Source organism: Drosophila biarmipes, chromosome X (assembly GCF_025231255.1).
Source record: "Drosophila biarmipes strain raj3 chromosome X, RU_DBia_V1.1, whole genome shotgun sequence".
NCBI lineage: Eukaryota > Metazoa > Arthropoda > Insecta > Diptera > Drosophilidae > Drosophila > Drosophila biarmipes.
The window spans coordinates 4,844,682-4,860,040 of record NC_066611.1 but is presented as its reverse complement, the minus strand read 5'-3'; the positions used below and the strand labels follow the sequence as shown (position 1 = coordinate 4,860,040).

Genomic DNA, 15,359 nt, shown 5'->3' with positions numbered 1-15,359 from the left:
AGGCGGCGAAGCATAAGCCACGAAACTTGTTAAAAATATTAATAAAATATGCAGCGGGACAATGGGCTGCCATTTCCATCCCAGCTCCATTAAGATCCGATCCAAATGCAAATCGCTAACGACTGGCACATTTCCATGCCCATCACGTTGTCCGGGGGCCAGATTAATGCCCCCAGATACAGATACACTTTGAGATCCGGACCCAAATAAAAGTCGGTTTGTTCAAGTTTTCGTGAGCCACTTCGGCTCGCATTTGATCAGACTTTCCGTTGGGCTTAGCTCTAGTTTAAAATACGCTTTACAAAGTCAGATCTACATGGGTGATATCTTATGTGTGGGAAACTCCGATTCCTGTCGAATGTTCCGTTCTCCTTAAGGCAGTTAGGCAGTCTCGTCGTTCCAGAAGACCTATGATCTATGATATGGGGGAGTTGCACAAGTATACAGGGATAATGAAACCAAATCGAGCCAAACAAAAAAGATCAAACGAAAGCAGAGGAATACTGATTTTATACACATTATCGTTTTATTTGGCGCTTGCAATTCCATTTGGCTGCCTGTCGACGGGAGTCAAGGACAAATGCAATTACAAACGCGGTTAAACTAGAGAGTACAATTAAACATAAACGTAATACGAATGATCATCATAATAGTAGTGCAAATAAAATACAAAGTAAAATGAAAGCAGCGCTTCGATTTCCAAATCGAAGCATCGAAAGTATCGATGGGCGATTAGCGATTAACGATCAGCGATTAACAATAACCGACTACCGATGCTCGGAGGAGTAAAACCCGAAACGAAACTTCGAAGTATATCGCTACAGATCGTTACCTTTAAATGCAATGCGCTGGCGCCTCTCACTCTGTACTACCACTCAAATTACAAAACTCAAAACGGGTTCGAAATCATGGGTAAAATCAACATTAATGGAATACAAATCATACAAAATTGGGAGAGTGCTAAGCTGCTGCTGCCGTTTCTGTTGCCGGACGCTCGGTGGCGCCATCGAACAAGGATATAAATAAATAATTTGCTTAGCTTACAACTAGAACATATTGGATATTTAATACTTAGATGTAGCCTTTACACACAACTCGGTGTCGCATCTTTCCTTTTGTATAGTTAGGTGTACTTTACTTTAGCTTTAGCTTTATCTTTATCTTTATGTTACTTTACTGTAGTTAGTTTAGTTTCGATTCATGTTTCGCTCTGTCCATGGCTAGAGACACTCTGTTCCGTTTCGCTTCCATTTCCGCTTCCGTTTCCGGTTCCCATCGTTTCTGTGGAACAAATCGGTTGGAAATCGGAACTGGAAACTCAAAAACAGAACTCTATTTTTTTGCTTTCGCGTTTGCTTTTTAAGTAACTGATTGATATTCGCCTTTTCGCCGATATCGCGCAATTCGTTCCATCTTGTACACGTAATTCTAGGGTATGTATGTAAAAAGAGTGCTCATTAAATGGAATACAAGTTAAAGCTTTGTAAAGTGGCTTTAACTTAGTTCTGGTGTGTTGCTTGCTCGCTTGGTTTGTTGTCAGCTGGCTTCTGGCTTACAGGATATGCTCTTCGAGGAGTATGTATACATCATATCTCTCTATCTCTACGCGTCTACATTGTATAGCTCTGTTCATATGCAATCATTTGTCATTATCAACTAAGAACAACGTTTGGCCAATCTGATTCGCTACACAACAACAACAAGTATATGTATACAATATATATATGAATGTATCAAAAAAATAAGTTCTTACAAGGCATCAATAATATGTAAAAAGGGAGAGGAAGTAGGAAATGTATCCCTTAAACTTCCTCTCGCTTTCCGCGACATGGTTTCATGGTTTCACTTAACTAGGTACAGCTCTCGACGTTGTGCTGAGCTGGGGTGACAATAATAGCAAGTCGTACAGGGCCACATCGCATTTATATTTATATATATCGTAAAGTATATAAAGTACAATCCATGGTTCCTCTGACCCGCCGCTTGACGTTGCCACCACTTCTCTCACCATCCTGCTTGATGTGTTAGGTAAGCGTTAAACGAGTTGCATTGGCTTTACACATACGTTCTTTAAGATACAGTTTAGTATTAGGTTTAGTTTCAGTTTAGTTGTAGTTTTTAGTTTAGCTTGTAAATTACTCAAAAAATATTTGTAGATTACTGTAGCATGTATGTTTAGAGCATATATATATATTTAAGATAGTAGTTGCAGTTGCCATTCAAGTTGCAGTTGCGCTCTCTCTGTATATCAGTATCAGTTTGCATAGCTTTAGTTTCGTTGGGGCTGAAGAGACTCGCGGCTCCCGGCTCCAGCCGCATGGCCACGCCCGGGAACTGGCATCTGGTGTGTGGGATCTGGGTTCGGATCGGATGGGATCGCTCGGCGTTCATTTCAGCGACGAATTGGCTGGCAGCGTGGCGGAGCGTTGCACATTTACCGCATACGGCTTGTAGGAGGATCGCGTCGATTGGCTGCCAATTCGTTTGAGGCCATGAATGAGTGATGAATGGTTGATGATTGGTGATGAGGTGGCATGATTTGATGGTGGTTAGCAGCGACAGTGGGGCGGGAGAGAGAGAGAGAGAAAGAGAAATACCAATCGAGATTAGAGACACACAATGCAGAGATACGGGGAGACACAAAAGCCATGGGGGATTCGCACAATTTAGTTCAGTTAGTGGGGTGGTTTGGGTTTGGGCTTGGGTTTCGGAAACACTCGGACTGCTGCTGACTTGGCTCCCATGGCAACGTCAAGGTCCTGGGCCTGAGTTTACCTGGGCGATATCTTGCTGCCGTCGGTGCTGTTGTTGTTGGACGAGTTGGCCTTGTATCCACTCTTTTGGATACGCTTCAGCAGGCGCGCCACCCACTGCGACTGCTCCTCGGGCGTGGCGGCCAGCAGCAGCATGTCCCGAGCGCTGCGAGGGTCGTGGTTCAGCTTGCAGGGCGCCAGCGGGTCGTGCTTGTCCACATGCTCCTTGTGTATCTTGTTGCGGCATCTGGAAGCAGGGTAACATGGCAAGAATCAGTAATAGTCACCCAACAGATCATCACAATAGACCCACCTCTTGCATTCGTAAGCCGCCGGCGGCTTGAACATGTGCCACAAGGGCTTCGGGCACACCTCGCAGGCCGTGGGCATGTGGTAGGTTATGTGGACGAACTCGTGACCTGTGCAAAAGGAGATGAGATTGGTCACATCAGCAGACATTGCTTCTTGAAAGAAGGGCTCACCTTTGTGCACAATTGTGCCCGGGCGCTCCTCGTTGCTATTGCCGTGCAGCACGCTCACATCCAGCTGGCTCTGCTCGTCGGGGCGATGGGAGGCGCCCTCGCCGGCGTACAGCAGCTGGAAGATGCGCGGAATCTCTTTGGCATCGGCGCGTATGACATCGCCCTGAGTGACGCTACGAACGTGGTACACCTTGCTGCAGGGTTCGAGGAGTAAATCACATTAATACTATATTTTCTTAGAAGACAATTCCAAACGCACCTCAGGTCCAGGATGAGCACGGCGTCCGTGGTGTTGTGCTTGTCAATGTCCGAGTTGTAGAAGATGATCTTGCGCGACGAGACGATGACGTACTGGCGCTTCCAGCCGTGGCCACGTCGCCGGTTCTGCTTGTTGGGCACACTCAGCCAGCCCTCGAAGACCGAGTCCTGTGTGAGGGAGAGCAGAGAGGAGTGCTAGAGAGGCGCGGGAGTGGAGTAGAATGGAGTGGATATGGAGTCGGTGGAGGAGCGTGTGTGTGGTGTGGTTTCTGTGTGAGTGTTCTGTGTGTTCGCTGGGCGCTGGCAAACATGCTCACCTGGCTGTCCTCCGGGTCGTTGTCCGCCGACGAGAGCGACGCCGTCTCGTTCAGCTTGCTCTGCAGGTGCTCGATCTCGGTGGCCTTGCAGTCGATCTCCATGACCATCTTCTGCTTGAGCTGTTGCTCCTCGGCACACAGCTGCTGCAGGTCTTGGTGCTTCAGCAGCAGCTGGTTGAACTTGTCACGCTCCTGCGACAGCTCCTGCTGCAGCCGGCGCATCTCCTTCTCCTTCTTGCGCAGCTCGGCGGTGGAGCGCGCCTTGTTCTTTTGTTCTGTAGCAAGTAGATATTGGAATGGCATTAGAGGGAGTCAGTTGGAAGAGGTACAAATACAACTTACTGGGCAGGTCGGAGTCGCGACGGTTCATCACCTCGGCCAGTTTGTTGACCGCCACCTGTTTGAGCAGGACCTCGTTCTTGCACTTGTCCAGCAGCTTGGCGATCTCCTCGTCCTTGCTGCTCCTCATCAGCGCCAGCTCCTCCTGCTGCTTCTTGTGCTGCTGGACGAGATCCTCGCACTCGACGCCCTTCTGGCCCAGCTTCTTGTGCAGCTCGATCTCGGCCTCCTTCAGAGTGGCTAGGGCCGCCTCCTTGGCGTTGATCTCGTTGCGGTGCTTCATCACGAAGTCCTTCAGCTCTAGCTCCTTGATCGTCTTCTCCTTCTCCAGATCGGCCACCGTCTCCTCGGCAATGGAGCGCGCCAAGGCTTCCGAGTCCGCGCGGGCAACGGCCACCTGCACCTGGTGCTTGAGTGAGACGCGCTCCTCCTCGAGATCCTCGATCTTGGCCAGCCGCTCGGCGCTCTCCTCGCGGTTCTCGTTGGCCTGCGTCTTATACAGCCGCGAGAAGCACTGCTCCGCCTCGAGCTGGGCCTGCAGTTCGCGGTTGTTGGCTAGCGCCTCGTGGTGAGTGCCCTTCAGCTGGGTGAGGTCCTCCTCGAAGCGTCGCTTCGCCTCGCGCTGGGCGGCCAGCTCCTTTTGCAGCTGGTTTTCGCGGGAACGCAGGTGGGCCACCTCCGAGCTGTGCAGACTGAGCTCCGACAGCAGGGCGTTGCGTTTACTGTGCTCCTGGTCGAGCTGCGACTGCAGGGCGGCCACCTTCTCCGACTCCTGGCGGCACTCGCCCTCGAGCTTCTGGAGGCGCAGCTGGATTTGGCGATAGTCCACGGACAGCATGCTCAGCTGGCGCTCCTTCTCCTGCGAATGCTGATCGGCCTTGATGCGGGCGGACTTCTCCTCGTTGAGCTTCGACTGCAGCGCCTTGACCTCCTGCAGATTGGCCTCCTCGCGGGAAACGAGGCGGGACTTCTCGGTCTCCTGGTGGGCCTTGACCTCCTGCTGGTAACGGCCCTGGGCCGCCTTCAGCTCAAAATCAAGGCCTGCGTGCGCCTTCTCCAGATCGCTAATCTTCTCCAGCAACGCCCGATTGTCCTCCTGGGCCTTTTGCTCGCGACTGAGGGTCCGCTCAATGTCGTTAATCAGCGTCTGCATCTTGTTCTCGGCCTCCTTGTGCATCTCCTTGAGCTGCGAGCGCAAATTCTTTTCCTGCACCACCAGCGCCTGCAGCTCGGCGTTCTCCTGACCCAGTTCCTCCTTGTGCTTCTGGAGCGTGTCGATCATGTCGACCATGTCGCGCACCTTCTCCTCCTGTGACTTGACCGTGAAGTCTAGCTCGGTGTTGTGCTTCTTCAGCTTCTGCGTTTGCTCCGTCTCGGTTTTGTAGCTCTGCTCCATCTCCAGCAGCTGCTTTTCGAGCAAGACCACCTTGTCGTTGATGTTCAGGTCACGGGCCCGCGTCTTCTGCTCGTTCTCCAGATTGCGCTGCGTCTCCACGAGCAGGGCCTCCGTCTTCTTGCGCAGCTCGATCTCCTGCTCCACCTTTTGCATGGCCACCTTGTAGTTGTGCTGGCGCAGGGCCAGATCCTTCTCGTACTCCGAGGCGATCCGCTGCAGCTCTGCCTCGCGCTTCGTGATCAGCTCGATCTGCTGCCGCAGGCCGGCGTCCTGCTGCTCCAGCGCCTCCGACCGGCCGCGCTCCCGCTCTAGCAGCGCCTCCAGGCGCTTTAGCTCGTTGGAGTTCGACGGCCGATGGCGGTGGTTGTGCCCGTGGCCATGGTTATTACTGGCCGCCCCGCTATTCACGGCGCTGGCCTCCTTGGACTCGGCGTCCACGGTGTCGCTGGACAGCAGCTGATAGTCGCCCGTGTAGGTGAAGCCAATGAAGGGCAGGTGGTTGCCGTCGAAGCCCTTGGGCACGGGGAACACCTCCTCCGGTTTCTCGTCCCGCTCGATGTCCTCGAAATTTCGCGTATCATCGTCGGAGGAGAGTTCCGGCACCACGGGCGGCACGCTCTCGCGAATGTTGTCGAACGACCAGGTGTCGTTGCGGAAGAACGGATGCGCCTTGATGTCCTCGATGCCGTAGCGACCCAAACGCTGCGTTCGGTCGGTGAGGAAGGCGCGGATGAGGGCCTTGGCCTGCTCGCTGATCTCCACCTCGGGCGGAAAACTGAGCGAGTTCTTGTGGTCCATGATCTTGCCGTAGGTGCCCACCAGCGAGTCCGCGTAGAAGGGCGTCTCGCCAAAGAGCATCTCGTAGAGGAAGATGCCCACCGACCACCAGTCGCACTCGCGCCCGTACTCGTTGTCCACGCCCTGCGACTGCAGCACCTCCGGACTGATGTAGTCCGGCGTGCCCACCGCATTGCTGGACACCACCTGGCCGTTGGCGCCCATGCGCATGCAGGTGCCGAAGTCGGCCAGCTTCAGGTGGCCATAGCTGTCGAGGAGCATGTTGTCCGGCTTGACGTCGCGGTGCACGAAGCCCATGTTGTGGATGGTGTCCAGGGCCAGGACCACCTCCATCGTGTAGAAGATGGCCCACTTCTCCGGTATGTCGTAGTCGCCCATCAGCGACACAATGTCGCCGCCGGGCATGAAGTCCATCACCATGTACAGGTATTTGGCGTCCTGGGGGGAGAGATTGAGGGGTCAGTTTAGTCATATCGTTTAAAATTAACTTATGATTTATTATTATACTTATAGTCATTTACATTTAAGCCCTTAGATTTCTGTCCTAATTTAACATAACCTTATAATAATTAATATATATATTATATAGTTATTTATTTATTTATTTTAAGATGGCCCCTAAATAACCCTTATAAAATTTAAATAATACCTTTTAAGAGTTACACAGCAGCTTGAATACTTAAAGCAAACTTAAGACAGAAAAAAAATAATATTATTATATATACCTTAAAAGCAATACTACAAATTTACAGATCAAATAAAATTTTTCCTAATGAAAAAATCAGGAAAATATAACAGAATTACAGACTTCATTAAAAACAAAAAAACGCATTTAGGACAGGAATTTTGAGTTCCAAATTATTAAACAGTTTTTTCTAATTTCAATTTCCGCTTCAAAAACCTCTATTCATCATCGTTAAACACAAGTAGGCTGCTAACAACGATTTATTTGATTAAAACATACATTTTAGAATGACATTTCATCTTCAGCTCGATCACGTAACACAAACTAGTACTGTATATCAACTGTATAGGAAAACCCAAAGGTATTAATCGTTTTTAAATTGAAAACTCATAACAAATAATGAAAACTGAACTAAATTGAACCAACAAACTAACAGAAACTAAACAAACTCGGGAAAAATAATTATGAAGGGTGCTAAAACTGTGATAAAATCAATTGCACAGAAATCCAAATCGCCTGAAGCTCTCATCAATGTTGGGATTCTCAAGGTCCTCTGGCTGCGGCTCGAGCTGCAGCAGTTCCTCCATGCTGTAGCGTTGTACGACTTTTGCGCTCTCCTCGAGTACTATAGTTGTATCAGCCTTAGAACTTCTACGGAAGGAGAACCGGCGATATGACTTGAAATGGGTGAGATTTCCCCTGCGTTTCTCGCCTTCGAGCAGTTTTTCCGGTGGAGAAGAGACCAGTTTGGCTGGCGATGATCCAGGATCGTCTTTTCTAGTGCTTTTCGATGGCAAGTCAGTCTCATTGGCTTTTAAAGCAGTTTTCGGTTTAGCTGGCTTGACATTCTCCTTGTCAGCCTCCAACTTGGCCAGCTGCTTGGCCCGACGCAGCTCGGCCCACTCCTTGGCGGTGGGTATAAATCTTTTGGTGGCCACCTCCGCCTCCTTCTTCTCCTTGTCGGGCTTCTTTTGCACGCTGCTCTGAAGATTGGGCGCCAGGACTCGCTTCTCCTGCTGCAATTGCAAACGCTGCTGCTCCTTTTTCTCTTTTTCCATCTCCAACAGGGCCTTTTCGATGCGCTCCCTCTTCGCGATGCGCAAGCGATCCACTTTGAGTCTCTCCTCCGGTGTGAATCCGATGGGTGATCGGGAGAGATGCACCACCGGCTGGGGTTTCTCTGAGCTGTCTTTGGCCTGATTTGGCGGCGGCACCAAGGGATCCCTCATGCGCCTTTGCTCCACCAGCTTCAGGGCTTCCAAGGCCACCTTGCGATCCTGCTCCACTCGCCTTTGATGGGCCTTTTCGTCTCTGTCATCGGGAGCTGGTAAATAGGATGTGGATGATGTGGGAAAGGCAGTTTCGGGTTCACTATTATCCTTGAATTCAGCTGGATTAAAAAGTTTTTCCCCTAGCCACTTTCTGTTTGACTTGTTGCGGGGCACAATCATGTAGTCCAGGTCGTTCAGCAAAATCACCTGTGCACCGCGAGGATCTAAAAAGAAAGGTAATACAAGAGCAAGCATATGAAATGCATTAATCAAAAACAAAGAGGATGCCATTACTTCCATCGACTCTCTTGGGGAATCCCTTCCAGGGCAGCGTTTTTATGGACTTGCTTGACCTCGGTTCATCGAGAGCCTCGAACATCTTCTTCAGTTCAGTCAAATCCACCTTGTTTTCATATTCTTCCTCTTTTGGAGACTTCTTTCCCTCATCCAAGGCCTCGAACATTTTTTTTAATTCAGTCAAATCCACTTTATCCTCACTTTGGTTAGGCGCCTGCTTCCTTAAGCGGGGCACAAACTCCGGAGCGTTGGCACAGAGCTTCACCACTGAACTCGGACGCGGCAGCTCGCTGGTGATATCCTCGTAATCCTCCTCCTCCTCGCTGTCCTCAAAGTAATTGTCCGGCAACGGCTTCTTGAGGATCTTGAAGAGTGCGCTACTCTTGATCAAATTGTGCATGGTTCTATACTTTCTTCTATATTTTCAGGTATTTTATGGTTTGTTTTTCTCGTTTTGTGATGCTCTTGTATTTTATTTTAGCACAAAACGATATATACTTCTTGTTGGAGCTACTATGTCGATATAAAATGATAGTGATCTGATTTTAAGTATTCAGCAGGGCCTGCTGGACAGAACAAACGTCTTGGAGCAAGTAAATAAACAACCTGAAGGCTATCTACAGGTTAACATGATGCGTTTAAGTTTAGTTACAATAGTAGCTGGAAGAAGGTTGAATTACACTTTCAACTTAAAACTAATAGTTTCTAGCTTTAAGCTACAGAAAAATGTCCAAGATAGGTTATATTAAGTTAGGTACAAAATATCTTAAAAAGGTACCTTTTCAGACTTAAAGATGCTACTCAGTTACACATCTCTCTTAAATACATTAAGGAATGTTTAAGATAATTGAAAGTACACTAATATCTCAAAAGGGTTCAATGGCGGACAATTACTTAAGTTAAAGTACAATAATTTATTAAAAAGGTTACATATTTAAGGGTGTACCTGGCTTACATTCCCTTTAGTTTGAGTCAATTACTTAGGTTCATTTAATTTGTTTGCATTCTTAACTTTAACCCACTAGGGAATGTTTAAGTTAAGTCAAGTTAGGTACAATATTTTTTTCTTTCACTTACATTTCCAATTTGAACCATTTAGGTACATTTCTAACTTGACTACATTAGAGAATATTAAAGTTTAGGTACAATAAATGAAATGACTGACTAATTTCTAACTAAGCCCCTTCCCTGAGATAAACGCTCGCTCACCTGGAAGGCAAAGTGCAGCTGGACGATCCACTCGGAGTTGGCGTGCGCCATTATGTGGCGCTCCTCCCAGAAGAAGGCCGAGTCCGGGCGCTTCATCATCTCGAACTTGGACAGCCGCTTCATGGCGTACACCTGGCTGGAGGACTTGTGCCGCACCAGCTGCACCTCTCCAAAGGCGCCGGCGCCGATGAGCTTGATGAAGTCGAAGTCCTCGACGTTCATGCGCAGCTGGTTGATCTGCTGGGCCAGGGGTTTGTCTGCAGCCGGGAGGAGATCGATTAGAACGGTGCGATAACCAGGATCACTGGCAGTACTCACATTTGGCCGCATACTGCTCGATGTTCTTCAGCCGCCGCAGGGACTCGTGGTCACAATCGCTGACCAGGGCCGACACCGTGTCCAGCAGGCAGTCCACATTGCAGATGCTGGTCGGATCGCGCATCTCGCGCTCGAGCGTGTTCGCCCTGCAAGGGGGAAAATGGGGGAAATAGTTAGAAAATGGGCAGCTAGGAGCGTTCCCTCGAATTATTCATCTGCGATTCGTCCATTGTTTACTTTCGATGAGTGTTTGATTGTTCAACTGTTCTTCCGCTGGTCGTCATGCAAATCGCTCGCATAAACAAACAAAAAACAAAGAAGAGCGGGAAACCGCGCGGGAACTATGGGGAAAAGTGCGCGTATTACTCACGGACGTATAAACACCACTTCCCCGATCCGGTACCCCCGATAAGCACCCACGTCCCACAGCTGCGGTCCAAATAATGGCATTTCTAACTTCGCACATCGTCGAAACGAAAGATTTGTTATTATTCCCGCTCCAATGGGTTTAATTGACCATGGTGCTGGAGGAGAACAGTTGTGGCGCAGTTTTGGCCTTATGATAGGACCATTCTCTTGGCATCACAAGCAGTTGCAGCATTTTAAGAGGGTTGTATGTGCTTTAGGATCTAAGAAGCCAAAGGAATCTGCATTTCTATGGTACTTCTACTATGAAAACCTATAAAAATAATTTTATTGATGATCTGAATAGCTCTTGAATGGCTCTAGTTTGTTTTTTGATCCTATAGATCTTATGTATCTGAGTTTCTATGATATTTTGTTTTTAAACCTATAAAAAACCTTTCGCTTTATAAGTGAAAAGTGCTATTTAAATAACCGCAACTGTCTGGGCTTACAAAAAAAAGCCAAAAGAACTCGTTAAATGTCTTTTCGGGACAACATATTAAGAACTAATAACTCTTAAAAATCAGAATTTCTATCATAATTTATTTTATACACATACACATATTAATCTTCCCAACCCGAAGAGCTCTTAAGCGATTTCTTGATTTTTTAAATATTATAACTAGTTTTTACTACATTGTCATATATATAGGTGGAAGGTTGGTAAAAATGTCCCCAAATAACGAATAATTTTAGATAAATAATTCCCCCAAGCGAATGCAATCTGTGAATGCTATCAAACTGACCGCTGCTGTCTGCTGTACTGCTGTGTAAACAAAAAGCTGTCGAATTGCCATGGGGTTTCGGATCTTGGACTCGGAGTGGCGGTGACTCAGTGAGGAGTGGACACGGAGTTCCCGGGAGATTTGCCCCAATCTGGTGGTGGCTCCAGTGGCAGACAAACTGGCGGCACGAGGCGGGAAATGCCCTAGAACACTGCTCTGCCATTGATAACCTGGCGAAAAGGAGGAGCTGGCCGGATGTCAGGGGAGGAGGCCCTGCGTTTATCACCCGGCGCTGTTGACTTTGATAAAATGCGGATGGAATGCAGGCCACTGACAGCGCCTGCAGTTGATACGGCCCACTTGAGCGGCCGGAGCAGCCATGATGATGAGCACCACTCTGCCTGGTTCTTCTGCCTCCCCTTGCCCACTGCATTGTTTTTTAATGAATGGAACCAGCCACCTTCAGGCTGACACCCATTGAAACTAGACTTATGCACAGCGCACAGTGCACACAGATATGGACTCGGCAAAGTGTCTAGGAAAAGCTCAGAAAAACATGGTGCTTTGTTGTGTTTTAACCCTGGTATTAAGTGTACCTAACCACAGTCTCTCATTATATTAATTATGTCATTGAGAAAAGAGTTTAGGCGGGGTGTTTGTGAATGAAATAAAATATAAACAAATGTTTTACAATTCTCGGAGACAGAAATATAAGCAAAGAAAATACTACTACATGTTTACTTTTTATCACTAGTATACTTAGAATGAATTTTAGCGAATGAAAATGTGCATAACATAAACAAAAATGAGTAAATAAAGTAGTGAATACTATATATAGTATGCTTATCATCAGTAAGAGTAAGCTTTGTTTTCTTTTTAATTTTAAATTTCCTTTACAAAAAATATGATTTGAATAAATGTAGAAATAGTAAATTTCTTGATGAATTATTTATGCTTTTTAAACTTTATTATTTAAACTGACTGTATTTAATGAATACTTGTTGAGTACGAAATTATTATAGTATTGAACCAGGTAGTGTTCCTTTCATAAAAGCAAATTATACTTAAACATCAAGAAATAATTCAAAAAAATAAAAAATAAGTAATCCAGAATCTCGACTGATATGTACTTATGGGAAGATGCCATGGTACATTTGTTGGATTAATTGAAACAAATAAGTATTTGCGCACGAGATAAGTGAAGCATGGAAACTGCGCGATTCTGGGGAAACAGAATCACTTATTCGGCGAAGAGCAGGGCAATTAAAGCTACTTTCGGGGGATTTCTAGGCAATAGCAATAGCCTTCTCGATGGGCTGGCCCAAGGGTGACCAAGATTTACGTGCAATTAGCTGGCAGAAAGGCAAATATTGGCACTGCCCCCAAAAGCCGAAAACGAAGTTCGAGAGAGCCCGGGTCTCGGACGAACTGCGACGACAGTCGGCGCTAAAAATTGATACTAAAAGGTGTTTGAATTGTTGTGATTTCATCATCGCCACTTACGGCATGACAGAAAAGCCAAAAACAAAGCGTCCAAAGCGTCCACAGCGGGTAATGGCAGCCGAACGCAAACAACTTGGGAAAGTGGAATTTTCAAAAATGCTGCGATGAATTTTCGATTTGGCCAAAGCAACAACAACATAATTATGAGCAGCAGCTCAAAACAACAAGAGCAACAACAATAATAATACATAATAACCGCGGGGCAGCGACGGCAAGCGACGACAACATTATCGTCACCTATAGACAATATAATTTTCGGTTTAATTTATACAACGTCGCCAAATTCGATCTGTATAGCGCTGCTCTCCCAGCGCGGCAAATTGAACGCTTTACAGATCATCTGCCCGTGCGTCTGCGTTGCAGCCTCTCCTGGCACCTTATTAATTCTAATTGATTTGGCCGAAAAACAAAGGCACCGTTCGGCTTTTATGGGCGCAAGGCGCAATGCAATTGCTATGCCTTTGTTATGGGGCGAGTTTAGCACGCAAATACCTTGCCGTTTGTGCTTACAAAACAGATAATAAAACTTAAGAATTTATATGCATAGTCGCAGCTATGGAATTCTGTGATGCGAGTGGAGGAGGTGGAGGAGGAGGCGGCGGCGGCGTCGGCGGATTCTTGGGCTTTGTAAGCGGAGCAGGACGAGCCACGTACCGTTCCGGCTCGCTCGCATGGAGCGCGGCGGGCAACAGCCATGGCCACATGCCCCAAACCGCTGCTGAATACCGGGCCAGGATACGGATACGGATACGGAGTCGGGTTCCTTTCCAAAACGATGCAGCCGATGCAACGCGACGCCTGCAACTGACGGAACGGCGGCGGCATCAGCTCCGGCGCTCGTTTCAGTTTGGTTTGGTTACAAATTTTAATGCGAAAATGGCAAATTTATTATAAAGTCGCCCCCCGTTTTGTTCACTCGCTTGTCAATTTGATTGCCGCGCTGTCGCTTTGAACATGAGATATGGAAGGTGTTTGCCAGCGGCAGCGGCAGTGGCAGCGGTGTATTACTTTTTGATTTGTTTTTGGCCTGGCTAGCTTTGGCTTGCGCTGGATTGTGCTGCCTGGCGGGTACCAGCCGGGCAGCCAGCGTAGTTTCGAACAAATCGCAAATCTATCTGTACAAATCGCACGTATCTATGTTTCTAGTGCCGCCGCCGCCGCCGCCGCCACTGCCATTCGGGTGACAATTAACTGAGTGGAGCAGTCGCTTTTGGGCCGCCATCTCGAGCACTCACCGGCGCCTTCGTTCCACGTCCATGCTGCGCTGGCTGCTCGCGGGTTCTCGTCCAGCTGGCATGCAAATGCAGGGTATGTCTAGCTGTAGCTGCTCCTGCTCCCGCTGCGGCTTCCTGGCGGCTAGCTGCTGCTCCTTCTGAAAGCGTTCAAAGATAAGATTAAACCAGGGGCTGTTTCAGGCGGAGAATGCTGCTCACCAGGGGAGAGGTTCCTCTGTCTAGGGGGGAATGCCTATGGCAGCGGTGCTTGTGCTTCTGGCGATGAGGTCACCAGCTAAATGGGCTCCCAAAGCGGAAGAGGATGGGTGTTTCGGTTCAGTTTGGCCACTTGGCGCTGGCTTATTCTGGTGGAGTGCCGCCAACGCCACATGCGGACGCAGTCGAGCACCCGGCTGGGTGTTCCCCGGCAGCGCCTGGAGCAGGTGCCTCCTCAGGAGCTACTGGGATGAGCAGGTAAGCAGAGGAGGAGGAACTGCAGCTGCAGCTGGCCAGGACTTGCGCGCAGTCCTCGGCATGCAACAGTTGGCCCCGCACTCTCGGCTCGACCTGGCCAAGGGCTGGATGCTAGGATAGGCAGCTTTGCTTCTCGGCTTCGGGGTTCGTTTTCCCAATCTTGTTTTTCTTTTTCGTCGTTACTTTTTTTTGTTAATTCCAGCGATACCTCTCTGCACACACACACTCGCGCACACACAGTCGCACACCAGCTCAGTGTGAACGGCGAACGTAGCAAGCGCTACAACAACAATAACAAGGCCCACCACACACACGCACACACCGACGTGCGTCACACCGACGAGCTGTTCGGCGGCAGCGGGGAAAGGCGCGTGGGCGGGGCGGGGGGCGGTACGGGACGGGGGCGGCTGGCCGCCCAAATTGCGAATGTCCAGTTTCGGCCGCGGCCAAATCGATCAATTCGGCTTTAATTAGACGCTGCGCGCTGCACTTCTTCTTTCGGATCGGTGCTGTGGTAGAGATGGCAATTGTGTTTACATATCGGAGGTGGGAAATCGCAGTGGCTCGGCCGGGCTATCGATAGTTTCATCGCGGAGTGTGGCCGAGTGCGAGGGGCCTGGAAATATCGAGGCCTACAGGTGGTAGCGCCGATAGTTATGGTCAATAACGGGTGGTCGATTGCAAACTTGTAGCCATCGATGTTTTTGCACCTTCCCAAGCGCAGCCAACTTCAAGCAGCTTATTTTTAAATAATTATTTTATTCATTTAACAAGTTATTTAAATTAAATCTGATGTCTCAATCTCAAAACTTGTTGGTTACTACTTTATATTATTAAAAAGATTTTTGACTAATTTGTTAATACTTAAGATATTCAGTCCTTCTCGACACCATTTTATACAGATGATTATAAATA

General features: G+C 48.3%; 2 protein-coding genes across 3 annotated transcripts; both read right to left on the bottom strand.

The window, feature by feature from the left end:
* Nucleotides 1-501: 501 nt before the first annotated feature.
* LOC108033092 (rho-associated protein kinase 1) lies at nucleotides 502-14,330 on the bottom strand. Of its 2 annotated transcripts, none has more exons than XM_017107288.3 (11): nucleotides 14,190-14,330; nucleotides 13,992-14,128; nucleotides 10,124-10,269; nucleotides 9,806-10,062; nucleotides 4,153-6,781; nucleotides 3,811-4,085; nucleotides 3,495-3,688; nucleotides 3,236-3,429; nucleotides 3,067-3,172; nucleotides 2,776-3,000; nucleotides 502-2,472 (listed from the first exon to the last, which is right to left on the bottom strand). In XM_017107288.3, the coding sequence occupies exons 2-11, from the start codon at nucleotides 14,051-14,053 to the stop codon at nucleotides 2,388-2,390; spliced, it is 4,173 nt and encodes a 1,390-aa protein (XP_016962777.1). In that variant the 5' UTR covers nucleotides 14,054-14,128; nucleotides 14,190-14,330; the 3' UTR covers nucleotides 502-2,387. The 2 variants fall into 2 exon arrangements, with proteins under 2 accessions (XP_016962777.1, XP_016962778.1); XM_017107289.3 differs by having other exon boundaries at nucleotides 3,495-3,661.
* LOC108033094 (uncharacterized) lies at nucleotides 7,271-9,200 on the bottom strand. Its single transcript, XM_017107290.3, has 2 exons — nucleotides 8,594-9,200; nucleotides 7,271-8,523 (listed from the first exon to the last, which is right to left on the bottom strand). Exons 1-2 carry the CDS (start codon nucleotides 8,994-8,996, stop codon nucleotides 7,520-7,522), a joined length of 1,407 nt encoding a protein of 468 aa, XP_016962779.1. The 5' UTR covers nucleotides 8,997-9,200; the 3' UTR covers nucleotides 7,271-7,519.
* Nucleotides 14,331-15,359: the final 1,029 nt, after the last annotated feature.